The sequence below is a fragment of the Prinia subflava genome, chromosome 1, assembly GCF_021018805.1.
Source record: "Prinia subflava isolate CZ2003 ecotype Zambia chromosome 1, Cam_Psub_1.2, whole genome shotgun sequence".
Taxonomy (NCBI): Eukaryota; Metazoa; Chordata; class Aves; order Passeriformes; family Cisticolidae; genus Prinia; species Prinia subflava.
The window spans coordinates 16,138,175-16,165,754 of NC_086247.1; the positions used below are offsets into that span (position 1 = coordinate 16,138,175).

The following is a 27,580-nucleotide window of genomic DNA, read 5'->3' on the forward strand; positions in this document are numbered from 1 at the left end:
TAAGTAAGATGATCTTCTGATTCATGAGGAGTTACTCTAGACAGATACTCAAAGAAAGCCAAAAGAGGGTTAGAGCTACAGTCCAGCATTCCTATTTACATAGAAATAACATCTTAGAAAACTCAGACAATGACATAAGAGCATTAGTGTTATTCCAGTATTTCTCTGCTGTATGAAGGTAGAGTCCTTGGGTCTATGATTTCCACTGAGGACTTCAATTAATTTGGAGAGGGGGAGGGGCTGCTCCTATTAAGAGTAAAAACCCCACCAAAATCTAGTACTTTGTGGTAACAGATATGTTTCACTTCTGCAAATAATGTATTTCCCAAAACCATTATCAATGTTTATGTTACATTATAACACACAAGTAAATTTACATTTTACCTTTTGAGATAACAGTGTTTCTGTATTTATAAGAAAATACAGTCTCTTCATTCAGAAGTGTAAAAATATTTAACACATCCTTTTATCCTATCACATAATTTATCCTATAAATTGTCTTAGTAGTATGCTCTTTCTCCTGAATCTGGTTCCGCTCTTGTGCTTAGTAGTGATACTTCTATTCATAAAAACTATCAATAACATATTGCTACTGTGGTATTTATACCTAATGTAAAGGTTCTTTGAATATCCATTGATTTTCTGTAATGGGTATGAAAAAATTATTTGATGAGGTACACTGTATCTACTTAAGTTCTCCTAGGTATAGCTCCTTTAATCTGTGCTGTCTTCATCATGAGCATTTGCTTGTAACCAAGATAAAACAACTACATCTACATAGTTTTTAGAAAGGTTATAGTGGCTGTAGTGGCTATAAAACCACTTAAGGATATTGTTCCTAAATATTTTTGATAATACTGACACTTTAAAATAAAAAAAATTTAAGCAGGTCCATTTTAATGCATAATTCACTGCTCACAGGCCAAGCATATTAGAGATGAGGCACTTAGTTTAATGGCTGAAAAGGAATTTTTCTGTTTGCTTATTCTTGCTTACCTCTTTTATATATGTTGGGTTTATTCTCTTCTTATTAGATGTTTTCTTTCAAAACATGTCAAGGCCACGAGGTTTGCCTGGATTAACTGTCTAAATTATAAAGCCAGCCCACAGGACCGACTTTTACAGAAACAGATGAGCTGTGGGCTTAGGGTAGCTGTGGGAGACAGCTACCTTCCATATCACATTTTGCAAATGACAATTTTCAAGCTGGAAAGAGGACCAGCTGCAGAACCAACAGCAGAACAGCAGACTGTATTTTATTTTATACATTCAAATAGCTTTTTTCTCCTTTTTATTTTTTTCTCAAGACAGAAGAAACAGATATTTTAGAGCAAACATATTTATAATTCTTTTCATTTTCCAAGTTCCATAAATGTGTAACATTGTTTTACACAATTATGTGGTGCATGGAAATAAAAACTTTTGGCCGTATTTTTTTTTTATTAGTTACGCAGGAGAAAAATGAAGTTGCAAATACCACTTGTTTCCTTTGTCAAGTATATAAATTGGTCTCAATATTTATTTTTTTAAAATGTTTCACACAAAAGGTACAAAATCTGAAGTTCTGAGGTAGCCAGTACTCTGTATATTCGTCCATGATAAAATTTGTCAAATGAAATATTTTAGATTGTGTTGCCTGATACATGTTTTTGTTTTTGTTTTTTAACTAGTGAAAAAGGCCATAGATTTTAAATCTAGAGGATTTAAATTGTTTCCAGGGAAAGACAACAGCAACAAGTTTTCTATCTGTGAGTGTACTCCTTTTTTGCTACTTTTTTCTAGTGCAAGAGTGAAGTTTGTGGTGTGTTGTTTGTGTGTAATTATTTATGTATTCTGATAATAGAACTGGTTTCTCCAGTCTGCATGGTGAATTTTAAGTATGGTTCTACTCTAAAGACAGCCTTTCTATAAATATGACATGATAGAAGGACATGTTATTTTGTCAGTAATATCACAAAAAATGTACAGTATTTGCAAGGAAACAAATATTCAGCCTCCTGAGTGTCAGCTGCAAATTTAGCAGTGAGTAAGAGATTAATTTTTTTAAGTGAACATTAGTAGTAGAATCAAGTCAAAAGTGTAACCTCATTTACAAGTGCACAACCACATATGAGGTCACTTTTTGAATTATTTAAATTCATTTAATTTGACATTTTAACTTATTAACTAAGTATAGCTTTAAAAATTGTGGAGATGCTTGGTATCTTCAATTTTAGTTAGAAATTAGAAACTGAAAGTGCTTAACATCTCAGTGGACCAAGTCCTGATTAAATTGTGAGGAGTCAGACAACTTTCGAGCACAAATTACATCGGTTTGTCTCTATATTAAAAGGATGCATTTGAAAAAGAATTTGCCATTTTTATAGATGCCTTTTTGGAATAGAACCATATTTTAAACATTTAGAAGTAAATAAAATGGACTAAATTTTTAGCATACGTTTATATGATTATACTACATTTCATTATTCTTCACAGGACTGAAAGGACTTGCTTTTGAAGCTCCCTAGGTTGGACATGTTTGCACTAATTATTTTTTTAAAGTATTGGTGATGGATTCAGTTTCCAGAACTTTGCAGGACACGTTGCATATATTTTAATCTTTGTTGTTAGATTTTAAACTATCAAGGTATTAGACATGATTTCTTTTTTTTTTTTTTTTAGACATATATGTCTCCAAGCAGCAAGACCTTTCAGCATTTTCTGAGTCAAAAAAATAAAGCAAAATAGACTTATGTTTAATTTATGTAATGTCATGTGTTGCCATATTCAATTTCTCTGTAAACTGCATCACCTAAATAGTTCTGTAAGACATTTCTGGTTTACTTGAAAGCTTCGTATCAAGATATTTAAAAACAAATACTCTTTTTATACCTACTGGGTAAATGGAAAACAGACTGATTATGCAGAAGCAACAGTAAGATAATTACAGTAGTGTTTATAAAGTACATCACTGAGGTCTCTGTCTGACGGCCCGTCTGTGATTCTGTAGTTACAAATAGTAATATAATAATAATACAATGGATGATAAAAGAGATTATTTATTTTGCACTAATCATTACATATAAACTTCAGTAAGAATTCAATAGTAGTTATAATGAGGTAGCAGATACTCGTGATACCCAAAGCTGATTGTTATGAAATTAATGATGAAATTTAGCAACATATTTTTGAAGGTCTTTAGATAATTTCATATGCAATGATATTCTAGGTGAAGCTGGAAATTTCTCTATCTTTTTTGTTACTCATATGCAGAATAGATTACTTATATGAGTCAATAATAGGTGAGGGTGAAAACCTTGGTGACTTGTACCTTTAGTGATTATAATCTTGTCATAAATATATAATTAAGGTTTTATATTGTAATCTAGTATTTGCTTCTCCAGTCACTTTGGTAGCTAAGAATGTTGAAGAGATAGCATTTCATAAGAAGCTTGTGTATTTGGCTGTTGACAGGATTATTGTCTCAGTGTGGCCTAGTGTCTATTGTCATTGCATTCCAATGACAGATATATTCTTTAAGAAAAACAATGACCAACATTCAACTGTTAGTGAAAATAAGGATAATGGAATATCTATGTTACATTATGCCTTGTATTAGCAATATGTTTAGAATTTTTTGTCTAGCACTCTCAACTGTATGTTCTTTCATTATTTTACCCTTTTTTTTTTTAATGTATCAGTTATATAACGTTCTATACTAATGCACAGGTGATTTGAACAGAATAAAGCCAGAAGATATTTGATATGATGATACACTTTGAAACAAGTATGCATCAGCTTCATTTTAGAAGTGTTTACACTACCAAGTTAATTAATTGGTGGATATAATTCAATCTGGATAAGAATTGTGGATTTTCTTGATACCAGTTTCATGACCAGACCATGAATGAATGCTTTCCTGAGATTCTTTTAATTTACTACAGGAAAATTTTTAATTGCTTATTGTGCATAAGCATCTGGGGTGTGAAACAAAAATATATAGACAGATACCTGTGGAATTACACAGAATGAAAAGTCAGGCATTATGTCTATAATAGTAACATCAATACAAAAATCCTAAACTGTGAAATCGCTTTTCACTATGTATTTAACAGAAACCAGAATGGGTTTAAGATTGTGTAAATGTATTTTGGAATTGGATTCAACTCAGAAATCTACCTATAACACTTTCCTCTGTATTTTTAATGCAGCATATATCCTAATTTTTTTAAAAAAATAATTATTTCACAGATTTTCTTTAACATAAGGCTTTATATTTTTGTATATGAGTATTGATAACTCCAAATATTATCATTCAAATTATATTCTGTAGAGTATTTCTAGGAATTAAACTTTATACAGAAAGTGTGGAAAACCAATAGGATTTTCAAGCTTCCATTTCTGCTAGAAATAGAACTGTATAATAGTTCTTGTGTCTTGAAATCCAGTAGAATATTATTTTTATATGAATATTTGCTCTTTCACCTGTGTATGGAGAAAAATAATGTACAAAAAAAGATAATAATTTGAAATAGTAAAACAAACTATAATAAATAGAAATAATATTGTTTAAACACTATTTTCATTTTTACAGTAAAATTTCTTCTGTGTGCATTGATAGACAATGCATGGCTAAATGGCATCATTATAATTTCTATAATATGATTATCAGACATCATGAATAGATTTTTAACTATAGTTTTAATATATATTTAATGTCAGAAAAGTTTGAATGTCTTCTACATACATGCAGGTTACTTTTGATGATGATGAGTTTCTCATGTCTCATAATGAAGCACCCAAATATTTCAAAGAGAGTTAATATTAAATGCTTATCCAACCAGATGGCTTTGTTAAATGGAATTAATTAGTCTATGGAATTTTAGTTGTCAGGGAAATATATGTATTTCAACACTAGCATCAGCATCGGTGTCTGTAGTTAGTATGATTTCATCACAGGTACAGCTATTGGCGGAGGAAAAGACAGAAATCTGGAATCAGGAGGAAGACTCCTCCTGGCCCAAAAGTCCCCTGAACACAGAAATCCAGATGAACACAGATTGCCTTGGTGTATTTTTAGAGCAACCTTTGACATGTCACAGGTGTCTTGGGACAGTGGAGAGTAAATACTGTGGTTCCAGCTGACAAGCACTGAGCTTGATAGGTTTTTTGAGCGGATGCTGTGTTGAGATGTTTTCTGTTTAAACCTGTACAATATTTGCATTTGGCCTTTGGCTTCCTCAGGGGTACCAAACCAATTCTTCCCTTTCTGTGGGTTTAAGACAATTGTCATGGAAGAGAAACTCCCAAGGATTCTGAATTATGTTCCTCTTCATTAAAAGCTTAAATTTAATGAACACCCTTTATAGTTAGAATCTACTAGAATCTTTTTTTTTTTTTTTAAATCTAGTTCTGTGGTTACCCTAATTACATGCAAACCTTTTCCTTAAAGGGAAGTAAGATTCTAATACTGCAAATCCATTGGTCTAGCTCATCAGTAATAAAGATGAATAAAGGTTAAAATATTTTTCTGCTTAATACAAATTACTTGGCCTTATGTCAACTTTCGAAAGAAAAAAAAATCTGTCAAGCCATGAATTTATCACGTAATAATAGACTGACATCCTTTGCTAATTTTCCATTTTTGTGAATAGGTGGTTGAATATGCTGAGATATGGTTAGATTGTTACATACAAATTTCTGGAAAAATACAGAGAATGGTTCACGGGAAGTTTCTCTCTGAAGATCCATTTCAGTTTATTGTAAGATAAATATATGCAAATCAAACTGGCATTTTGAGTTTACCTTCAGATCACCATATTTTGGGTATATATACATTTTCAATACTGATTAAGGACAACTCTCTCAGCAGGAGCTTATGCATTCAAGTTTTATTACAGTTCAAGGTGAAAAGGTCAGCTCTTAGTGGAGATGACATTTATTGGTGTATGTTCAGAATAAAATCTTACAGCCCTAAACCTGATGAACATTCCTTTAGATGTTAGTATTTCTAAAAAAATAATAATAACATTTCTACATGAATTCAAAAATATTGTAAGCAAAAAAACCAGCTGATAGTACATCTGATAAAAAAACTTGTGTTATTTTTTTGGAAAAAATCAGAAAATTCATGCTTTGTTTATTATCGTGAATACAAACATATTGAAACTAGAGTTTATTTGGGTGCTCATATTCCGTAAAAAATCTGTTTTGAAAGACATAAACTGAAAAGAAATACTCTCATATTTGTTAATTGCTTACCTCTGTATTTTCTAAAAATGTTATCTCTTTTTTTGTTTATTTTATTTTCTTGTTTTGGTTTTGTTTTTTTCCAGTAAATGAGGGAGGTATTAAACAGGCATCCAATTTGTGTCCAGATCCTGGAGAACCAGAAAATGGAAAACGGATAGGCTCAGATTTTAGGTAAAATATAAATTCTACCAATTTATCATTTCTCTAATACTGAACTTGGAAAATTAATATGTTGAAAATGTATTACTGTTGCTGAGTACTTTTTAAAAACTGACCTTCTTAGCAAAAGGTGCACTAGAATTCTGTATAAAATTATGTAATCCAATATATCATGTACTTAGTATGCAAAAAGATAAAATACCTACCTATAAAAGCTCATATATCTCTGAAAATCTGACAAAAATAGGATTGAAGGTAAGTTTGTGTTATTTTCTCGTGTAAATTCTGTGTTAGATTATAAATATTAAGCATACATGTACTGGAGGCTTTTGCAAAGGACAAAGCAAAACTGAATATAACACAAGAACAATGAAACCACAGAAAAGAAATTTCAGATCTTACAGAAATATTCATTCACTCTAAAAGAGAAATTACATTTCCTACGGTATAATTTTCAGGAACCCAGGAGTTTGCTACATGCAGACATATTTCCCTAATAGGCCTCACATTGGCCTAATACTCTTAGTTCAAACTATTTTTTAATTGATTTCTTGTGCATCCTCTGCTATTCACAACTATCTTTCAAATTCCTTATCTTGTAAGATAAAAAAGGCTTTCACTACTCTTTCACAATATTCTGTGTTGTTTTCTCAGTGAACTTGACTCCTGATTCCAGTATCACTGGTGGTTGATGAGTAGAGACATGCATAATGAACTTCTGAGAATGTTTTGGAAAAATTTTAATCTCTTTTCATAATTTCTGATTTTTTTCCTTTTTAATTGTTGAAAATTTATTTAAAAGCATTAACATGCATATTATCTTATATTTGACATATAAAGACACTTTACACTGTATAAAAAAATCTAAAGCTATGTTCTTGTTTCACATCATACTAATTTCACATTATGTTTACAAAACATAAAACACCTTGATGAAAGAAAAGACAGAAAGGTGATAATTTTAAAATTAATTGAGTTTATTACATTCAAGTTTTTTTCTATATATTTTGTATTGTACATATCACACAGCACACTTCTAAGCATTTGAAGATAACTCTTAGAGTAATCTGGATGTACCAAGGTTTTACAAAATTATGATACTTCATTCTTTTACATAACTTCTTTAACTTTTTTGTATGTGTGTTTTGTCTTTTCTCCTTGTAATCAAGCAGAAGACAGGACTGAAAATTATATTCTTAGTCAATGTACTAGCTAGCAAACAGTTATTACAATTTCCCATTTTGTCATAATAGTCTCCCTATTTCTCTAGTTCTGAGAAAAGAAAAAGTTCAATGTGCATCCGAGAAAGCTTCATAACTAATTTTGTAAAAATGTAATTTCTAATGTTAGCATGTAAAAAAAAATTTGATATTTTCAGAAAAATAAAAAAAACTCTGTGTTTAGCTGTCATATTTCCTAGAATCATTACTTTGACTGGTGTTTTGTATTTTAACTTCAAAAATATGGCTTGAGAGCAACAGTGTTTGATAGACAACTTGCCAGTTCTTTCCTAGTGTTATCTCTGCAAGTGATCATGAAAAGACCTACTTACAAAGATTATTCTAGTTAAACCTATGTAAGGGCAGTACCTCAAAAAAGATATGATGATCATGCCCCCATCTTTCTTTTTAGATCAAAATGTTAGTATTTCAGCTAGCATTATTTTTCAGTGTACACTGGGATGGTGTATCAGGCATTCCTACTTTTCAAATGCATTTATGAGAAAATGAACGGAGACGGCACTCAAATTGCTGAACAATGGTATAAAAGATAAACAAGTACCAGAGTCAATATATGTTCTAGTGTTTTCTTTTCCCTAATTTCTCATTAATTTTGGTGAATTTTTTTTCTCTTAAAAAAAGAAAAAAATGCCAAATTATCTGTTTAGATTTATACTTGTAAAAAGCAGCACTGGTGCCCATTAGTAAAACATGTACATTTAGCTCTAATTGAAAATTTCATACATTGATAAAGGTCTTACAGGAAACAAAAGTAGACAAAAAATATTCAGCAGAGTTAATAAAATTCCTTTTAAAGTTAACCTAGTTTCAGTTCTTGCTGTTATGATAATGGTTGCTCAATTACTTCATAAGCTTCCAAATTAAGAATGTTACAGATTATTATTATGTTACATTTAGTTAAAAACATCTTATACTGTCGAAAATCTTTTCCAGGCTGACTTATACCTGGAAGATAGAAAAATAGCACACTTTCACCTTTTCATTCTTGAAGTCACTCTCTCTTTAATGAAGGAAATGGCTTTACTTTTAGCTCGCCTCTTTTTCCTTTCTGAAAAGAGAGTGACAATTCCATTTACAATGCCTTCATTTGAAAACACAGTATTTTGGAGAAAGGTTTAGTTCTGTCTCTACTAAGATCAATCAACATTTGATTTCTGTACAATTTAATGTATTTTAGAGAAGGGCATGCTCTTGTCACATCTCCTTAGCTTTCTTCAAATTTGAAGGTGTAGGTTTGGAAGCATTGTATTGCAGTTTTACTCTGTTCAGATTAGAAACACTACCTGCTCTCAGCACATTTATTTCCTCTTACATGGTTCTTACACAGATTTACAAAATCTGTAATTCAAGCTCTGAGAAAAATCGGAGCATTCCATGACATTATTTAGGGCCTGTAATTCCATTTTTACCCTTCTGGATATTTTTTTTAACACAAAAATCCCCCATAGCTGTATTTTGGATTATTAAAGTCATTGTTTCTGATGCTAGATACCTATTTGAGCACAAAAGATTTTGCATGTTAAAATAAAGTCAAGAAGACTTACTTATAGCTTCCAGCTTTTCCTGTACTGAGGGAAACATTCTACTTCAGAAAGAAAACTTCCCTTTCCTAGGAGTTTCTTAAAATTTTAGACAGATTAGTGGTTATTTGGCTAGAATTTGCAATTTTACTTTATTTTTCATCCTCTAAAACTAACATCTTTTCCATGTGTCCAGTTTTAGAATCAATGCCACTATGTAAAAATATGAGGTAATAGATAAAAAGTTTTCACATGATCTGATTTCTATTTTTCTTTATTTCTAGTGAAATAAACATATCCAGACTGAATTATCCTTGAACTGGTGTTTTATTGTGAGGCAACCATGTTCTTCCACAACCATCTCAAAGTTCTGTCTCCATCATATGAATGAACAAGTCCATCTCTATCCCTCTACCTCTATAGTGTGGTCACACTAGGATTTAAGATAAGATTCTGATCAAACCTGTATCACGACAAAGCTGCGAATACAGTTGGACAAAAATGCTGATGTAGCCTTAAAAATACATATTCTACTGACAGGAGGAAGAATATGAAGTTTATCATAAGGACAGTTTATTTTACCAACAGGTTGACTTACACTATAAATAAGGATAATATCTTTTTTCATTTTATATTATAAATTAATCAATAGTTATTTTCTTTGGAAGAATGAAATTCAGCATTAATTGACTAGATTGACTAGAAGTTTCACACTTGATTTTCCTTAAGTCTTCTCTGAATCACCTATCCTTCTCTGCAGATAGGCAAGGTGAGCTTCTAGACTCGGAAACTTGAAGCCAAACATCGTGAAAAATTAACAAAACTTGGTTTGCAGTGTGACATATGAGGGAGGTTAGGTTATAGGGGATCTGTGCCCCTATCAGTTTTAAACAGTTAATACTTTCCTTTGGCAAGGGCAAGTGTCTGACAGTACAAGCTTTGTGAGAAAAGATGACACTTTTTTTTTAAGGTTGAATTACCAATGACCTCCATTATGTCTTCGAAACTAGAATTTGGTCATCAGTTTAGTTCTTTCAACACACAGTAAGGATTTTTCTTGACCAGAAGTTTGGGAGATTTAGATATTATAACATTATATCATGGAATCCTAACATTTTGCAGTAATGTTTCCAAGCAGTGTACAAACTGATCTTTGAAAATGATCCTATGGATGTTTTTAACTTAAGAAAGATGCTGTGACTTAACTCAGTTCTCATGCTGTGGCTCAAAGACAACAGTAGAACCTATCTGTAGCTTGCACATAAAAAATTATGGATCAGTAAAGTGTAGAAAGTTGCTAGGTTAAAAAAAAATCACTGTTCATAGTCTTGATAGCTTACATGCCTTTAGTTTCTTTTACTGCAGGTGGAAGAAATAATATATGTGCTGATTATATGCTGAATAATATACTGATTGTTTCTTTAAGCTAGCACTAAAATATATGATATTGCTAAATTTACAAATTGATAGAGATGGACTTAAGAACTGATTCATTGTTTCTGGCTGTACATTTTCTTCTATGGCTAAAAAGGTGTCCTCTCTCAAAACTGTTCAGTTGCAGGCATGAACCGAATAACACATCAGAAAGATGGTTTTGATTCCTTGTGTAAATGATTCTTTTTCAACAATAATTTTTAAAAAATCAAATAATTGAGGAAAAGAACATAGAATGAGGCAGTTTGTTACACAAATGCCAACTATTAAAATAATACTGTTAAATATAAACTTCATATGAAGTTCAAAATTTTAAACTTGCTCTTTCTCATCTTTTAGAGGTTCTATAGTTCATTTTGGACTCGTTACTGCATTTGGTTTCTGTTTTTAAAGAGAAATCCCAAATCTGAGGCAAATGATGAAAACTTTAAAGAAAGATATGATTTTTTTTTTAAATTTAGTATAGTAAGTTCCTTATTTAATATTTATTCATACATTTTTCCTAATAAACCTATATCCAAAGTTTGGGGTTTTGGTTAGTTTGCATGAAAATGCAAACCTAATGGCAATCATCTTTTGTCTGATTAGAAACAGAAATTTGCAGGTAAAGTAACTGGGAGACACTCAGGTCAAGCATTTATTTTTGGAGTTATGAACTGTCTTAGAACATTATGTTATATATGCAAAGGCTTTGCATTAATTCAGGACAAATTAAGCAGTTTATGTGAGTCATAAAAATATTGATTGGAAGGGTCCTTCAGAGGGCATCCAGTCCATCCTCCTGCCCAAAGCAGGACTAGTCAGACCAGCTCTGGCTCTGTTTAGCCAATCCTGAAAACTCCCACGATTATAGATTTCACAAGAGTTTGAGTATGCTGTTCCAGCTCCGCTCTCCCTTATTGAAGGAAATTTCTTGTAAAGTAAAATCTGAATCTTCCAAACTGTCCATTGTCTATTATCTGGCATATTTAGAAAAGTTTAGCTTCATTATCTTTGTAATGGCTCCTGAAATTATGTTCTGCTATTAGATAGTACTTTAGCTTTCTCTTTGTCGGACTAATTAAGCCTAGCTGCCTTAACTTTTTACTGTAGATCAGGTGCTTTAAGCCTCTGACTAATCTCCAAAGTCTTGAGTTTTTACGTCTCTCTCCTGAAGTGGGGGGCAAAACAATGGGCTTAATATTTCAGATACAGCTTCACCAGCTGAGTAACAATTTCACTTGATCTACTGCCACCACTTCTAGCATTGTTAAGTATGTAGTTTGTTTTATTCAGGATGAGAACATGTTACTGATCAATAGTGCAGAACGTTGTATCTCTACTTGTGGAGTTTCGTGAGGTTTCTGTTTGCCCACTGCTGGACTTTGTCAGGCTTCTGGATTGAAGGTCTGCTTTTCAATGTATCAGCTACTTTTCCTACTTTAGTTTGATCCATGAATATATGGATCCAAAAATCCTATCTCCTCATCAATGCTGAGGATGAAGATATTACACAGCATCAGACCGTATGTTGATTTCCTAATGCTCAGGTTGTTACTGTCCACCAGCTGAATTTGAAGCGACTGATTCCTACTCTTTAAGCACAGCTGCCAGGCCAATTTTGAATATATATGTTTTCAGTGCGTATTTTGTCAGCTCTCAGAACACACTGCTGTAGAAGGTGCTCTCAGAAAGTTGCTGATGTTGAGCACAGTTACACTGAGCACTGCTACATCTACCACTGGGCCATGTAACCAGTCATTTTGTCATAGAAGACAATGAAGTTGATAAAATATAATTCAGCTTTGGTAAATTTGTGTACATGCTCTTGATTTCTAGTTCATGCTTTACTAGAGCCCATGTTCTTTCCCGAGATCAATATGAGATTCCTAGCATCTCCTTGCCCTTTTAAGAAGTTCATGTATTATTAGCCTTTATACAGTCAGTCAGAACATCTCATCATAGTTTTTCATGGATGATATCCACCTTGCACAGACTCAGTCAGATTTTTCAGCAGCCTTTGGTGAAAGCTCTCACCTACCTGCCCTTGAAAAGGGGGTCAATGCCTCTTTTACCTGTTGTTTCCCAGTATTTGCTGTCCCTGTTCACAAATTTTGTTCTTAAATTCAGATACCTAGGAGCACATCTGCTGTAGAAATTGATGCAGAGAAGGCATTTAGTGCTTCTGCCTTCTCCATAATTGATTTCAGCACCACAAGACTGCTTCATCCATTTACAAGTGAACCCACTTGCTTTTGTGACTAAAATACCCAAATAAAATTTTTTTTGCTTACCAGTGTGTCTTACCAGTCTTAGCTTTAGCTAGGGTCTCGTTCAAAAAGTCTAATTAGTAGATCCAGTTCAGAAAGCTCATTAATCACAAATTATCAGAAGATGCACTATAAATTGTTCTGGTATTGTAAAGATTTTCTCTGAGCATTAACCTTTCATGGCTTTCAGTGTTATCATACTGAATTAAATGGCCATTGTCTGCACCCACAGACAATTTTTTATATTAATATGTTCTGCTTCTGAAATTTTTTTGAGGTGTTCATACTATCCTTGAGATTTTTCTTTTCTTGGTGATGTATATCTATAGTGTATACAACAATGAACAACTTCATAGCTATATCATGCTTAAATTCTCTTCAAATTTACAAAGCAGAAATAGTCTCCTCACATTTTTAGAGGTCTTTATCTAGTAAGCAGTTTGGATCAAATGTAAGTGAGGAAATCAAACCGTCCTTATCAAACCACCATACTATTTTTGGTCATTTGTCCCCACAATCTGTTTTTGTACTACTCTTCCAGTTTTCTCTAAACTAACACCTGACCACAGTTCAGAGGTTCTCCTAAAACCAGCTTCCACAGTCTGATTTTTTCATTTCATGATTTTTAGTTCTCTAACATACCAGAAGGCTGAGATCATATCTCTCTCATGCCCTCCTACAGTACCTTGGGATATGTAATAGATGTCATCAATTTTATCCTATCAAGGATCTCTCTTTGTCCTATAACACAATCCTTCCATCATTTGAGATTCTGTCAAAGAAAAAGAAAATAAAAAATAAAAACTTAAAACCTTACTTGATCATATTCACCTTGTGTGCCTCATGCACTCTCCAATGGAGGGAAAGTGACAATTTACACTTTTGTACTCAAGTTATCAAACCTCTTTTACAGAAAAATGAATTTCTAACTGAATTCTTCCTGGTCACAGATTAAAGGTATTGTAAAAAATATATCATCATCAGAAACAAAGAAAGAGTCTTTACTTTGATCACTGTGTGACCCATTCACTTAAGAGTTGGACTCCATGATACTTGTGCATACCTTCCAACTAAGAATATTCTATGATTCTGTGATTCTCTGATACTAGAAAATTGTAAAGAATTGAAAGAATTTCCATTTTTAAGAGTGTATAGATAGATAATAACAGCAAAAATATTTTAAAAAATGGTAATCTTTACTATGCTTTTAAGTTCCTGAGAGACTAATTTTCTTAACATTTTCTTGACAAGCTATCTATTATTGTCTCTTTTAGTTGATCTTCCATAGGAACTGATCTCCTACTCTTCCATTTTCTTTCTCAGACTGGTACTTTATCATCTGCTTATCTAATTGCCCTTAGTAGGTCTCACTCACACAGAATATATGTCACAGATTTTGTAAATTATCCAGTCTCACTATGTTTATGAGTCCAGTCACATACTTATAGTCATATACCACTAAATACCATACTGATTTGGACAAGTAAAGTGGACTTCATAATGTGATTATTATTTATACTTTTGTAGATAATAGAAATAATTATCATATTTGTACAGTCTTCATAATCATTCAGATCTCTGGGATTTTTTTCCTGTCATTTTTTTTTTACCAGGAGTTTAATTTTATTTGAAAATGGTGTACATTCTACTTGGCATTTCATCTTTAAATCAGTCCATGGATAGTTAAAGGAAATATATTTCCATGTTATTTTTCTTCAAGTGTTCCTTTTTTTTTTCCTAATAATAAAGATGCTTGGATTGTCTCAACATGACTGTCTGAAGGAGATAATTACGAAAATCTAATCTTGAGAAAGATATTCTTGTCTTCCCAATTGCTACCTTTTGAACTTTCCTAACCCTGTAGTCCCTTGTAGCAGCTGTGCATAATTGTTTACATTAGTTGTAGATAATCCTTGTGCTTCACAGTTTTTAAATATTCTCCAACTCTATGATCTGCCCAGTGGCTCTTTTTCCTCAGTTGCCTATAAAAGTTTTTATCCTTACATTGGAAGGGTTTTTACATTATGTTTACTTTTTTTTCCAGTTTTTCAATTTTATATATCCTTTTTAGATGGGAGCAGCTATTCTTTATCCCATTCCTTTACAAACATTTTTATTCAAACAGAAACTCTTTTGGAACAGTTTATAGAGCTGTTACCCACTATCAAATCATCCTTTTCTGAAATGTCTATTCAGGTGACTGTATCATCTTTCATGTCCTCATTTTCTTAGTACCTGTGTCTCTGTAAGGTCTAAATTTCATCACCTGTTTTGTGCTGACTCCATTCCTTTTCAAATGTCTAACATTTCTAACTTCCTTAAGTCAACTCTTCTTCTGTTAAGTATCAATCTTCTTTAGTAGCTTTTTTCATCATAGATGCATTTGAATAGATTACCTAACAAAAATTATTCTCTGGAATGTGTGCTCAGCCTTGTTATTTTCCTCTCTGCCTTTGTGAATTGAAGAATTTCAGCACTAAAATGGCTACCTATAAGGAAAGAAAAACAGACCTTGTTCTTTGCAAGCCAAACCCTTCAAATAAAAATTAATTTTAGTATGTCTTTTGGCAAAAATGAATGTCATACCTTGTGGGATAAAATGCAGATATGAAGATTCCAGCCAAGTAAATATTGACACTTTGCTTAGGGAGATTTATGAACCATTTTTTTTTACCAGTATGTAATGTGTCAAAGACAGGAAAATGTCATCCAAGGAGGGTCACATAACTACATGGCTTACAATATTATACAGGAAGGCTGCTATAGCAAACTCTTAGGGAGTTACTGCACATTTAACCTTAAAATACTCAGAGAACTGCATTCACAGTGTAGCCAAGATCTTGTAGGTCATGTGTATGTATACAACATTTTACACTTTGCAGCTGTGACAGAAAAGCCTTTAAAAACAGCAGGCGAAGTTATGAAGTGTAAGATAATAATGTCAGAGAAAGGCCTGATGTATTGGCTATTTTCAGCTGTAATCAGGATTTGAAACAATAGTGATATTAAAGGAAAAGAATTGTCTCATGAATTTATGTATTGATTTATTCAACTTTTCAAAACTGAATCTCCCTTTTCCCTCTTTCCCCCTGTGCCAAGCCTCCTCTCAGAAAAACTTAACAAACAACAACCAAAAAACTTTCAAAAAACCAACAACCAACAAAAAAATAACCCAAACAAACAAACACAAAACAAAAAACAACCAAAAAAGTTTTTTCTGGACTTATATCTTGTTTGGTCCTGTGCTGTTTCCAGCACCAGATGTCAGATTCATATGGAAAAGTACAAAACCTTTTCAAGCCAGCATTACAACTCCATGAATAATCACAGCTAAACACCTGGAAATATGTTTTTAGAAATCTTTTCTTTTCTTTTACTAATTTGAGAAACGTAAGACAGTTAAATGAGCAAATCCTCATATTCACCTTGTAACTTCCATTATCTAGATCTTACATTCAGACTCTTGTTAGTGGCAAGTGTACAGAGACCACTTCTATGAAGTTGACTTCACTGCAAGCTTATTAAAATCTTAACTTACTAATCAAAATGTAAAACAATGCTATAACTAGTATTTTAAAATAATTCAAATTAGTATAGGATACTCTTATTAAAAATATACTACTTTTTAAGTACAAGAAACTTTATTAATATCTAGGCCTTTTCTCTGGTATTGTGCTCCTGCTTCCAATGCCTCCCAGATCTAAATTCAAAAGCACTAGATTTCCTCAAGAAGAATCAGGAGAGAGATATTCACAGCATATTATTTATATCCAGATGTCTTCACCAGGAGAAATAAAATGTTGGTAATGGGGATTTCTTTTTCAGTCTTGTAGTTGATCTTTTGACTTTCCTTTTGGGTGATTTCCTTATACTGCTTTCACATTCTTTCCTAGCTTCAATTAACATAAATAACTACTTTTAGTTACACAGTATCTAGGTTTGTCAAATTTTTACTATATGGAGATCTGAAGTTAGGTCAGAAAATAGTCACTTGACCTCCAAACGACTGTTAAAAGAGGTAAACCTGCTCCAGCCAAACTAGGTCCAGAGAGGACTGAACATTGTGCAATATCAGGCTGGTACGTAGCCTTCAACCTTTTACTACCGAGAGAAGAAATTCATGAATTACATATTTGTATTGTTTGTCAAGACTATCTTATCTAAAGGAACGGAAAAAATGGACTGCTATCTATTTGTTTAAAAAATGCTTCTTTTTATGTCATTGTTTGATTTTAGCTTGGGAGCAACAGTACAGTTCTCCTGTGATGAAGATTATGTGTTACAAGGTTCCAAAAGTATCACCTGTCAGAGGATCGCTGAAGTTTTTGCTGCATGGAGTGATCATAGACCTGTGTGTAAAGGTAAACAGAAATTCTTACCCTCACAGTGACTATTCCATTTGGCATCTATCCATTGTTTGACAGCCAACCTATTAAATTTTTTGTAAGTACCTGAAATTTTTAATCCTAGTGTGCCCACTTTCTAAATAAAAAAGGATTCACCTATGCTGTTTTGTTTAACATGAACTTTGTATTTCAGTATGCTTGTTTAACTAGGCTACTTACATTATGAATTTTGCTTTATAAGGAGCTGACCAAAACCTATCACACATTAAGTATTGGGACTTATCAAGACGGATATAAAAATTGCAGTGATTTAATATAAAATCAGTAGTTCATGAAGCTTCTTCATTACATATTCTATAAACAGATAAGAAATTCTTGAATTTATAATAGATAAGTAGTGGAGAAGCAAGTCTACAATTGGTTTTGACCCTGAGCAAATGGATAAAGGGCAAAAAAATTCTGTAGAAGAAAACCACAAAGGAATTTTGCTGAAAATATTTGAGGACCTAATGCAATGGCAAGCAGTATGATGAATACCTGAATCAAGGAATGAAAATATTAGTGTGTAGGTACATATTAGATATTAATATATGTAATAAAAATATTAGTGAGCATAAATACTGAGAAATTGTCCTAACTACAATAGGGTTTTTTCTGGATTTCACATTTAAAATACTGAAAGCAAGTGTCTGTGAGGAATATTTCAAATCAGTGTAAATAATAGACATCGAGGGTCAAAGACTTAGATTTCATTCCACGTAGAACAACATGGTTCCTTTGAGACCTTTGCTGTGTGGCTACACCATGAAAAGGCAGCAAACAGAGCTCACAATTCTTTTGCAGCACACAGGCAAAGGAGCTGGGCTTTACATCCCAGTGCCCCAAAGGATGGACTCACATGTTCAGATGGAAAAGCGAATTTTCTAGAACACTCACTATTTTTCCCCTCCTGACTTACTTCCCACATACAGATACAAGCTGCACGGATTAATACAATTTCATATTAAATATATAGACAAATAGCCATGCTTGGCATTAGTCTCACTCGTGACCCTAATGTCCTCAGCTACTGATCCTAAATGGGAAGCCTTCCAAATGGGAAGCCTTCCTCTCACCTGTTTACCTCTACTTCTTTCCAGGCATCCAGTGTAACTTTGAACACACTCATCACCAGAGTATTGTTCCTTTGAGAGTGGTGCAAAAGAGACATTCTTTCTAGAGGCTAATGTGAGGGGAGGAACAAGCCTTCATCCAGCAGCAGCTGAATCTTCCTGTGTTTAGTATTGATCAAATAAACGTGCTTTGTGAAAGTGCAACGCAACTCTAGGATTATTTCACATATCTGTGTCAATCTTTTTATACAATTATACAAGATGATCTGTCAGAATACAGTGGAAGAAATAGTTCTTTACCTTTTGCAGTTTATGTGGTGTTGTAATAATCACTGGAGAAATAGGATAGGCTCATGTTTACTTGAGGTTTCTTGTCCATTTTACATCTTCATACAGGAAAAGTTAACTAGTAGAGCATTCTGCAAAGATCTGAATATCAAGGAAAGAACAATAAAAGTGTTATTGATGTCAACAGACCAGGAATTTAGTGCCTTGAAAGTGTCATTTGAAAGCACAAAGGACACAGTTTATATTCTTTGTATTATGTGTGACAGAGATGCAAGCTATGTAAATAAGATTTTTTTTTAACCTGACTAATGTAAATAGTACTGTGCATGCTATTGTAAATAACCATACAGACTTTGATTTGAAAATAAATACCCTTTGTAATCTTTAGAAATAGATAACACTGTTTTGTGTTAGTCTAACTTTTACAAGCTTTCTTTAAACTTTTCAGTGCTTTGGCCATTGCTTCAATGGGTTGTACAGGGGTTATAGTTGAAAAAAAATGCTGACATGCCATGCACCAACACATATGCACAAAAAAAAAAAGCACATAGGCACAGTGATAAAAGTAGTCTTTTTAAAAATCTATTCTGATCTATTTAAATTTGTCTTTCAAGTCATTAGTGAAGATGGCATAAGTTAGTCCTTGAAGAATTTTAAAAATAAATACAGCATTTTCTGTTACTGTAGTTACTGTTTTTCTCCAAATACTTTCATTTTTTTTAAGATTATTAGCTTAGACACAAGAGAAGGTCTATTTTATTTTCTTAGAATAATTAAACTTGAATGTTCTATTCTGTTGTAAGAGGTGGTTCTGTTTTTGTTCAATGGTATTTTAATTCTTCGTATCTTGATTAGAGTAAGTTAGAGATTGGTTTATGAATCTGCTACATGTATTTTCTGTATGAATTTAAAGATGAACTTTCTTTTTGCAGTCAAAACTTGTGGATCCAACCTTCAGGGACCTGGAGGCACATTCTCATCACCCAATTTTCCATTTCAGTATGACAGCAATGCTCAGTGTGTGTGGGTCATCACAGCTATCAATACTAATAAGGTAAGTTTTATATTCTGGCTTTTCTTAAAAAAACCCCACAAAACAAACCAACCCTTCCACTCAGCTCTACCCCCTCCAACCCTAAACCAACCAAACAAAAGCACACATAGACCATAATATTTTTCACTTATATGATTAATCTCTACAGTCCAGGTTTTGTACTAGGTGCATTTCGGATATTTTTAAGAAATGTCTGATACCAGAGTAGTATGGACAGATGATAAAACCTCTTGTTTCCCCTAAGAGTGTTTTACTTTTTGTATGCCAAGTAGATACTATCATGTTTTTATGTGATTCTCTAACTTAATTCCGAGAAGCAGCTATCCAATGGTATGAGGCAGTTTCATGGACCCACAAGTATTGTGTTATAAGCAGAAGAGCTACTTTGTGTATAAGACTGTTTATATCATGTTTGGCCTTCAACTGTGTGAGAAATCACTGAATTTCTTCAATTCACTTCCCCTTCATGAAGAACTGTTCTGAACATGGTTATTCCATTGTCTAAACCACTGTATTAAAATCCCATGTAATTCATACCTACACTTCAAAGCACAAAGTACTGAGAGTTCTGATAATGTCAGATGAGTCAAAGTAGAGCAATAAAGCTAAGTTATGACTCCAGTTGTTTTTAATTTCAAGAACTAGACACCTGGCAGCAATGGCTATATTCTATTTCCAGGTGTATCATTTTGTGTGAACAGAATGTAATGGACTTGTTTAGAAGTAATAAAGCATAAATTAGCTGTGCAGCTCAAGAATGTTTTATAAAAGACTATTATCAGCTGTGTTTTCTGGTACAGGGGTATATTTTACCTCTAAATTCTGTTTTATATTGCCATCTGCATCACACTCCATTAACTAATCAGACAGGCCTATAAGGCCCATTCCTTTGCACCTCAATTCATCAGAAGATCCAATGAAAAGCTGACTATTTTCAAAATTTCAGAAACCATTTAACTACACTGGTGTATTTTTCACTCTAATTTTACGAAGTCCTGTGTGGAAGCCATCCTTATGTTCCGCTTTGGTAGGAAAAAAATGGGTACTTACGAAACTAATTAGAATTTGACAATGAAAATTATAAATGTGTTGTGAGGGGGGAGGTAGTTTGTTTGTTTGATCCTGGTTCCAAGAACTGCTAATCAAATTTATCCAATTTATAGGTCATAAAAAAAAAGTCAAGAGTTCTTGAAAAATGATTCAATCTCTGTTCTACAGATGAGTAAAAAATTCAAAAACAATATTTAAGATCCATTTCTCATACCAAAGAATTTTCATTTTTTTATTTCTTTAATTAAAAACTATTTGTGAGCAAGATGAAATCTGTATACACATCTAGAATTCCTGAAAGTTTTGTGAAGTGTGCCAGCTGAGGGAATTTAGTTTCTTACTGTTTGAGGAAATGAAACACATTTTGAACACTTTGAACCACACTTTGAACAAGTTCTCTAAATGGCCTGAAAATTTCCAGTGAGCATTTGAATGAATTTAAGTCTCATAAGGCCATATTTTGCATAAAATGGTTTCCTTTCTTAAATGCACCACAGGCATGTCTACATAACAACAAAAAAACAAACACACAAAAAAAAAAAAAAAAAAAAAAAAAAAAAAAAAAAAAAAAAAAAAAAAAATTAGAGATCCTACCATAGGTAGAAGCAAATCCTTGAGCTCACAAACTGGTAACTATTTATTGGCAAATCACAGGTGACTGCAAGTTTAAGATGTTAATGACTTGGAGATGGTTAAAGATCACATTCCACTGGTGGTATTCATGTCTTACTTCTGCCTTCCTCCTCCCTCCCTGCCAATTCACAAGGTGGTGACGCAGTGCTAGCTTCAAAACCCCAGAACTTCATTTTTACCAAAATATTTTTATAGAAATAATCAAAAAACATTATTCCTCCATATTATTTTCCTTACAAATTTCCAGTTTCTGCATTTTAAGAACTGCAGAAAATTAACTGAACAAATGCTTTGTCTCTGGTTTTCACTGTGGCTGACAGTTACAGAGTGACTGAGGTTGGAACAACCCTCCAGAAATTCTGTGGTTGAGCTCCACTGCTCAAGCAGAGCCACCTCGAGGCAGCTGCCCAGACAGTCTTGAATATCTCAGAAGATGGTGACACCATAACCTCTCTGGGCAATCAGAGCTAGTGCTCACTCACACCCAGAGGGAAAAACTGTTTTCTGATGTTCAGAAAGAACCTCCTGTATTTTAATCTGTGCCCATTGCCTCCAGTCCTGTCCTGGGCACCACTGGAAAGAGTTTGGTTTCATCTTCTTTACATCCTCACATCAGGAGTTTGTAGACATTGGGATTCAGTGATCCTCTTCTTCTTTAGGGTAAGAAGCCCAGCTGTCTCAACCTTATATGAAAGAAGTTCCAATCCCTTAATCTTCTTAGTGCCCCTTCACTGCACTCTCTCCAGTAGCTGCCTATTTTGTAGGTACTAGGCAGGTGCAATTGTTTTCCTGTCTCTCAAAACACTTGAAAGAACAAGTTATTCCATATATAAAAATTCATATTCTAATGAAAATAAAGTTGCCCTTTTCTTTATTCAGAGGTCATTCCTGCTATAGTTCGAATAAAGTGTGTTTAACTGGTATTCTACACTGATTTTTTTTTTCTGAAACTAAATACTGCAAAATACCATATGACCATATGAAAACTATCCTAGTACCTGAATGATAACACCATATAAGAATACACAGTTTTATTATTTGGGATCAGAACTTCCGTCGGTGTGCTCACAGAGAGCCAACGGGCTCTGTCACCGCTGGCCCAGACACAGCGACAGAGTGTTATGGGGTCAGTCTGCAAGCTCACAAGCAGTACTGACTCCCGTGGGTTCTTTGCCTGGCAGAGGCTTATGCGAGCGATGGAGATCCGACGGGCAGTGGAAAGAAAGGAGGAAACAATTTCAGACGAACAGAGGGTTTATTGCAAACACCTCCTCAGCCCGAAACTGCTCGGGGGGAGAGGGGTGCGGGGGGTTTTTGTCCGAAGGATTTGGAGGGGGGACAAAGGGGGTGGCCAGCCACTGTCAGCCAACCGGGGCAGGTTGCCAGGGGATATGGGTGTAATAGAACATCGCTTGGACTAATCAGGGGAAAAATAGGAGGGATTTACAAAGGCAGGAGAAATGACAGGCAGCTAACCGTGTGTCACATGGCAGGTGCCGGAGTCATGTGAGTCATGTGAACAAAGGAACAATCGAGGGGTGGGATACAGGGAACCCAACAAGTACAAAAGTATAGAAAGCCTAACCGATTAAATTAACACACTGCCACAAGAACTCACAGGTTTAACCTCTTAAGTTCAGTGAAATACTTCAGTATGTGCATGCTTCAGTTGGATTTGGTCAGTCCATGCATTTTGATTTTATTTAAAAAGCAAAGTTTCAGTAGCAGGGATGGCTGTAAGGGTGACTTCTCTAGGGAGAGATCAGAAGTTGCCCCCTTATCAGATGGAGACCATTCTAGCTGGCTCCAAGACAGATCCACTAAGGACACAGCTAAGCAAATCAGGCAAGCTGGTGACACCTCTGTGATAATTTATTTGAGTATTTGAAAACCATATTTAAGGGCAAAAAAAGCTGTACAACAGCAGCTGAAGGAGATGAATGAGAATACCCAAGAGAATTGACCCCACAGGCAGAGCAGAAGGAGTGGAAAAGGTGCTCCATGTGCTGGAGCAGGGATTCCCCTAGAGTCTCTGGGGAGTGTAATTGATGCAGGTTGTCCCTTACAGCTTGTACAGGTCCATGGTGGAGCAGACATCCACCTGCAGTCTGTGCAGGACATGCCTGAAGAGGTGGGTGTGCCTGAAGGAACACCCTGAAATAGATTTTGAAGAGCTCTGGCCTGTGAGAGAGACCTGTGCTGGGGAAGGGTGCAAAGAACTATTTCCAGTGAGAGGGCTTTTAACTCTGGAGCATGAAAGAGCACGAGGAAGAAGGAGCAGCACAGACAAAGAGTTACAAACTGACTGCAGCCCCCATTTCACATTCCCCTTTGCCACTTTGGGAGAGAGGAGGAGGTAGAAGAGTCAGGAACAAAAAAAGTGAATTTGAGGAATTTGAGCCCATGAAGAAAGGGGTTGGGAATGAAGAAAGGGGTTGGGATGTTGGTGGGTTTCGTTTTGTTCTTATTTGTCACTTTCCAACTCTATTTTTAATTGTTAGTAAATAAAATTAATTCTCCCTAGATTGAATTTGTTTTTCCCTTAATAGTATTTAGTGAGCAATCTCCCTGTCCTTATTTTGACCCAGGGACTTTTTCATCCAATTTTTTTCATTCTGTTCTGCTGAGGGGTAGTGATGGAGTGACTTGGTGAGCATCTGACAGCCAGCCAAAGTTAAATTAGTTCACTTTGCATATTTATCTGTCTTTTAAATATTTAAATACTCTGAAGATGTAGTGTGAAAATAGTAATAAGAATAGGTCACTTATTTAAAAGTAAATATGCACTTTAAGATAAGGCCATAACCACAAATACCTGTTTGCTGGTGGTATATTAGTATTATATCAGTAATAAGAATGCAAAGAAGCAATGTTAGGTTAAGCAAGTAATTTTATTTCAAAGTATAAGTTGGACACAGTTTCTGAACTTCTGTAATATACCACTGAAATTAGTATACTCTGAGATGGATTCATCGTGGGCAGATTGTAGTGCTAGGAGCTATATTATAATAGCTTCAGCATTAGCCAGAAAATACTGTTCCTTGCATGGTATTGGTTGGAATAATTATAACTCTTTGATATTGCAAAGAAATGCAGATACACGGGAATTATGGAGTTTTTAAACTGAGGAATAGATAAAAGGTTTACAGTGTTATCTGGAACAACATTCAGATATGCTTATAGTTTTCAGAAAAACACCAATTAGAAGAACATTAACTTGCTGAGGTTAAAAAAAAATGAGATCTGTTTTACAAGTTAGATCAACTTCTTTTGATGATACATTGAGGAGCTTGCATGTATAAAGTCTTTGCTTATATAATCAGTAGTTTATTGTGTTTAGTTTTGATTCATGCTAACATTGCCTTACTGTTCTGAACACAATACTGGTGGGTTTGTATGACTGCTAGAAGACATAATAATCGGGAGAAATAATGGGTAAAACAAGTATTAAACTGTGTTATGAAGTAGAATGATAGTGGAGAATTTGTATCATAATTGTTATGAAGAACCAGGGTCAGATTTTTTATAGTTTGTCCTTTTGTTCTGTGTTGTGATAATATTATTTTTGGATTTGATGTAGGAAACCTTTTTTCTTCTATTTATTAGTTGGGGTTTTTTTGTTACTCTCAGTGAAGGTTGTATGTTGAATGTGAATTTTAATGATGGTTTGTACCTTAAAGTCAAAAACCTCATTGATGTATAAATGAAGATTTGTCATTGTTTTTTATAATGACTACAATAAATTATGTGATGGTATTCATTATAACATGACAATATTTACAATATTCTACACGACAGCTGTGAGAACTACTATGACTTAGGGATCCTGGTACTTCAGATCTGCTACTTGTTGCATCATTTGCAACAAAATAGCTCAGAAACTGAGAATCTTTTAAGGGAGACTCAATAGATGAAAGACCCTGAAAGGCTCTTTAACTCTAGTGTAAATGGCTTTATCCTGGACTGAATCTAGCTAAATTTCTCCCTAAATGATTTCAGATATAAGTTCGATAACAGCACCATGTAGATGAAAAAAATCTTTCCCCAGTCAATTATCTGCCTCTTTAGCTTTGTACTGCACTGGAGTTGGTCTCTTGCCTCATACAGTGAATCAGATATACTTTTCATGCCCAAGCTTTGTTGACAGTGGAGTAGGGTCATAACTAAAAACCTCAAACATAACCAGAGATGACAGTGAGTTTACTACTGAAAAGTAGAATAAAAATTGTTTGTGAAAGGATAGTCATGTGTATGGAGTCAAAAATAAAGTCATTGATGAAGGTGCACTGACACATCTGAAGTTATCAGTGGGACCCCCATATTCTCATGGTTCTTGTGCATGTTTTTTGAATTCTTATTTTTTATATCAGGATCTTGTTCTCTAGAGATGATCTATTTAAGAGAAAACAACTAAGTTTTTCAACATTTAAAATTATGATTAGAATAATTATAATCTATGATATTCAAAGCTGTGAATATGGGCAATTGATACATAACCTTGCAACAGTGAAGTATCTATGGCTGCACACCAACATATTCTTTAAAGCTTCTTGATGGCTTGTACCTTGCTTTGTTGCCCTCTTAGGAGGGGTGGTTGAAATTCTCTGTGAAGATCAGTACCTGCACATGTAAGATTTCTCCAACAGTGTATAATGGAGGAAATTCATGGACAGTTTTCCCATTTCTGGGTTGCCTCAATACAGTTTCTATACAGGGTTTTATATACACAAGTGATTGTTGCCACTTCTATCCATGGCTACTCTGGAATCAACAAAAGCTTTGTTGATCAAAAATAAAAAAGGTATAGTTACAGGGATCTACCTGAAAGAACACTCAAGAAATCATACCTTTATGTGGAACTTTGAAGAAGCAACAAAATTTAAACTTCTTTACTTGTCCTCAACTGTGATGCACATATTATTAATCCCTGGGTCCCTTGAAAAAGTTCTTGTGAATATCTGAACAGAAATGGGAACACGAATTTCCAGTTTGGGTTCCATTTCATTTCATCTCTCACATCTAGTAAGGGAAATAATACCTGAACATCTTGTGGAATATTGCATAAACTCATCAGTTAGGTTCTGGACCATGATATGTTTTAACAGTAATTTATTCTGAAATTAGGTAATCAGATAGTTTTATGTTTAAATTTTAATAGTAAATCTCTGTATTTTCAAGATAAAATTTCCATCTCCTCCCCAGTGCATTTTTTTGTACTTCTTTTCTCCTAAAAAATTAAAACGTTTCCATTCATTGTTTTATTAAAAAAAAAAAAAAAAAGGGAAGGTCTACAAAATTATGAATTTTTAATTTCATGCCTGTCTAAAATACCAGTGCAATCTGACTTGAGGCTAAAGTTAACCAGAGTTCAAGTCTTATGAATTATACTTGCTGATTTTTTTCTAATCAACGGTGACAGAAACACTGTGGAAAATGTCAGTGCTAGAATGACAGACTTTCTGACAGATCTCAGCCACATTCACACCACATATCATTCACCACCAAGTATCAAGGAGGAGAAAAAAAAGTAAAAAGGTTCCTTTAAAAAAAAAATCAAGCTGGTTTTTTTTCAGAATTGTAAGAAGAAATTAAATATGTGAGCTAACTGCTAAATTTAGATGGATCAGAAAACTAGGTCCTGGTTCTGTTAACTTTATATGACAGGAATTTAAAAAAAGAAATTTTATCTGTATGTTACCTTTTGTTTGTCACAACCATATTCTAAATTTTATCTTGAATGTATTTCAATCATAAAAGTCTCCTTACTGCTTGCATAAATACATTATTTAAAATGTATTCTTTAGAATATAGGTTTTTGAAAGTTTGACAGTGTTCACATTCTTATCCTTTTATCTACTGAATTTTGAAATAATTTTGAAATCTAGAATTACATGCTTGACATCTGGGAGATAGATGACTTTTGATTTTGACTTTCACGTTTTTTTGATTTTTTTTGTAAGATTTTTTAGTTTTTGGAGGGTTTTTTGTTCATTTGGTTTGTTGGATTTTTATGTGGATGTCAGTTTTCTGTTAAGAAATCTATAAGCTGAATTTTGTTGAAATGGTAGAGCTTCCTGAAAATTTATAACATTTCCAATTGCTGTAGTCCTTTACTTTCTGAGAAACTGTTTAAATAATTCAAAATATCTGGGAAACTCCTCACATGTAATTTTCTGCAAGTCTGGGGAATTATACTGAGAGAATAACTTGCAACTATTGCTGAAATAATATTAAATATGGTTGTCATTTAATCACTTTGTATT

The 27,580-nt window shown here is 33.7% G+C and overlaps 1 protein-coding gene across 3 annotated transcripts in view; it reads left to right on the plus strand.

The window, feature by feature from the left end:
• CSMD3 (CUB and Sushi multiple domains 3) overlaps positions 1–27,580 on the plus strand; it is a 585,345-nt gene that overhangs the window by 242,968 nt on the left and 314,797 nt on the right. For 2 of the 3 annotated variants that reach the window (XM_063423509.1, XM_063423591.1), the window contains 4 exons: positions 1,671–1,748; positions 6,315–6,402; positions 17,071–17,195; positions 19,513–19,634. In XM_063423509.1, coding sequence (XP_063279579.1) covers positions 1,671–1,748; positions 6,315–6,402; positions 17,071–17,195; positions 19,513–19,634 — 413 coding nt within the window. The remainder of the gene's footprint in view (positions 1–1,670; positions 1,749–6,314; positions 6,403–17,070; positions 17,196–19,512; positions 19,635–27,580) is intronic. The other variant, XM_063423676.1, reaches the window with a different exon arrangement.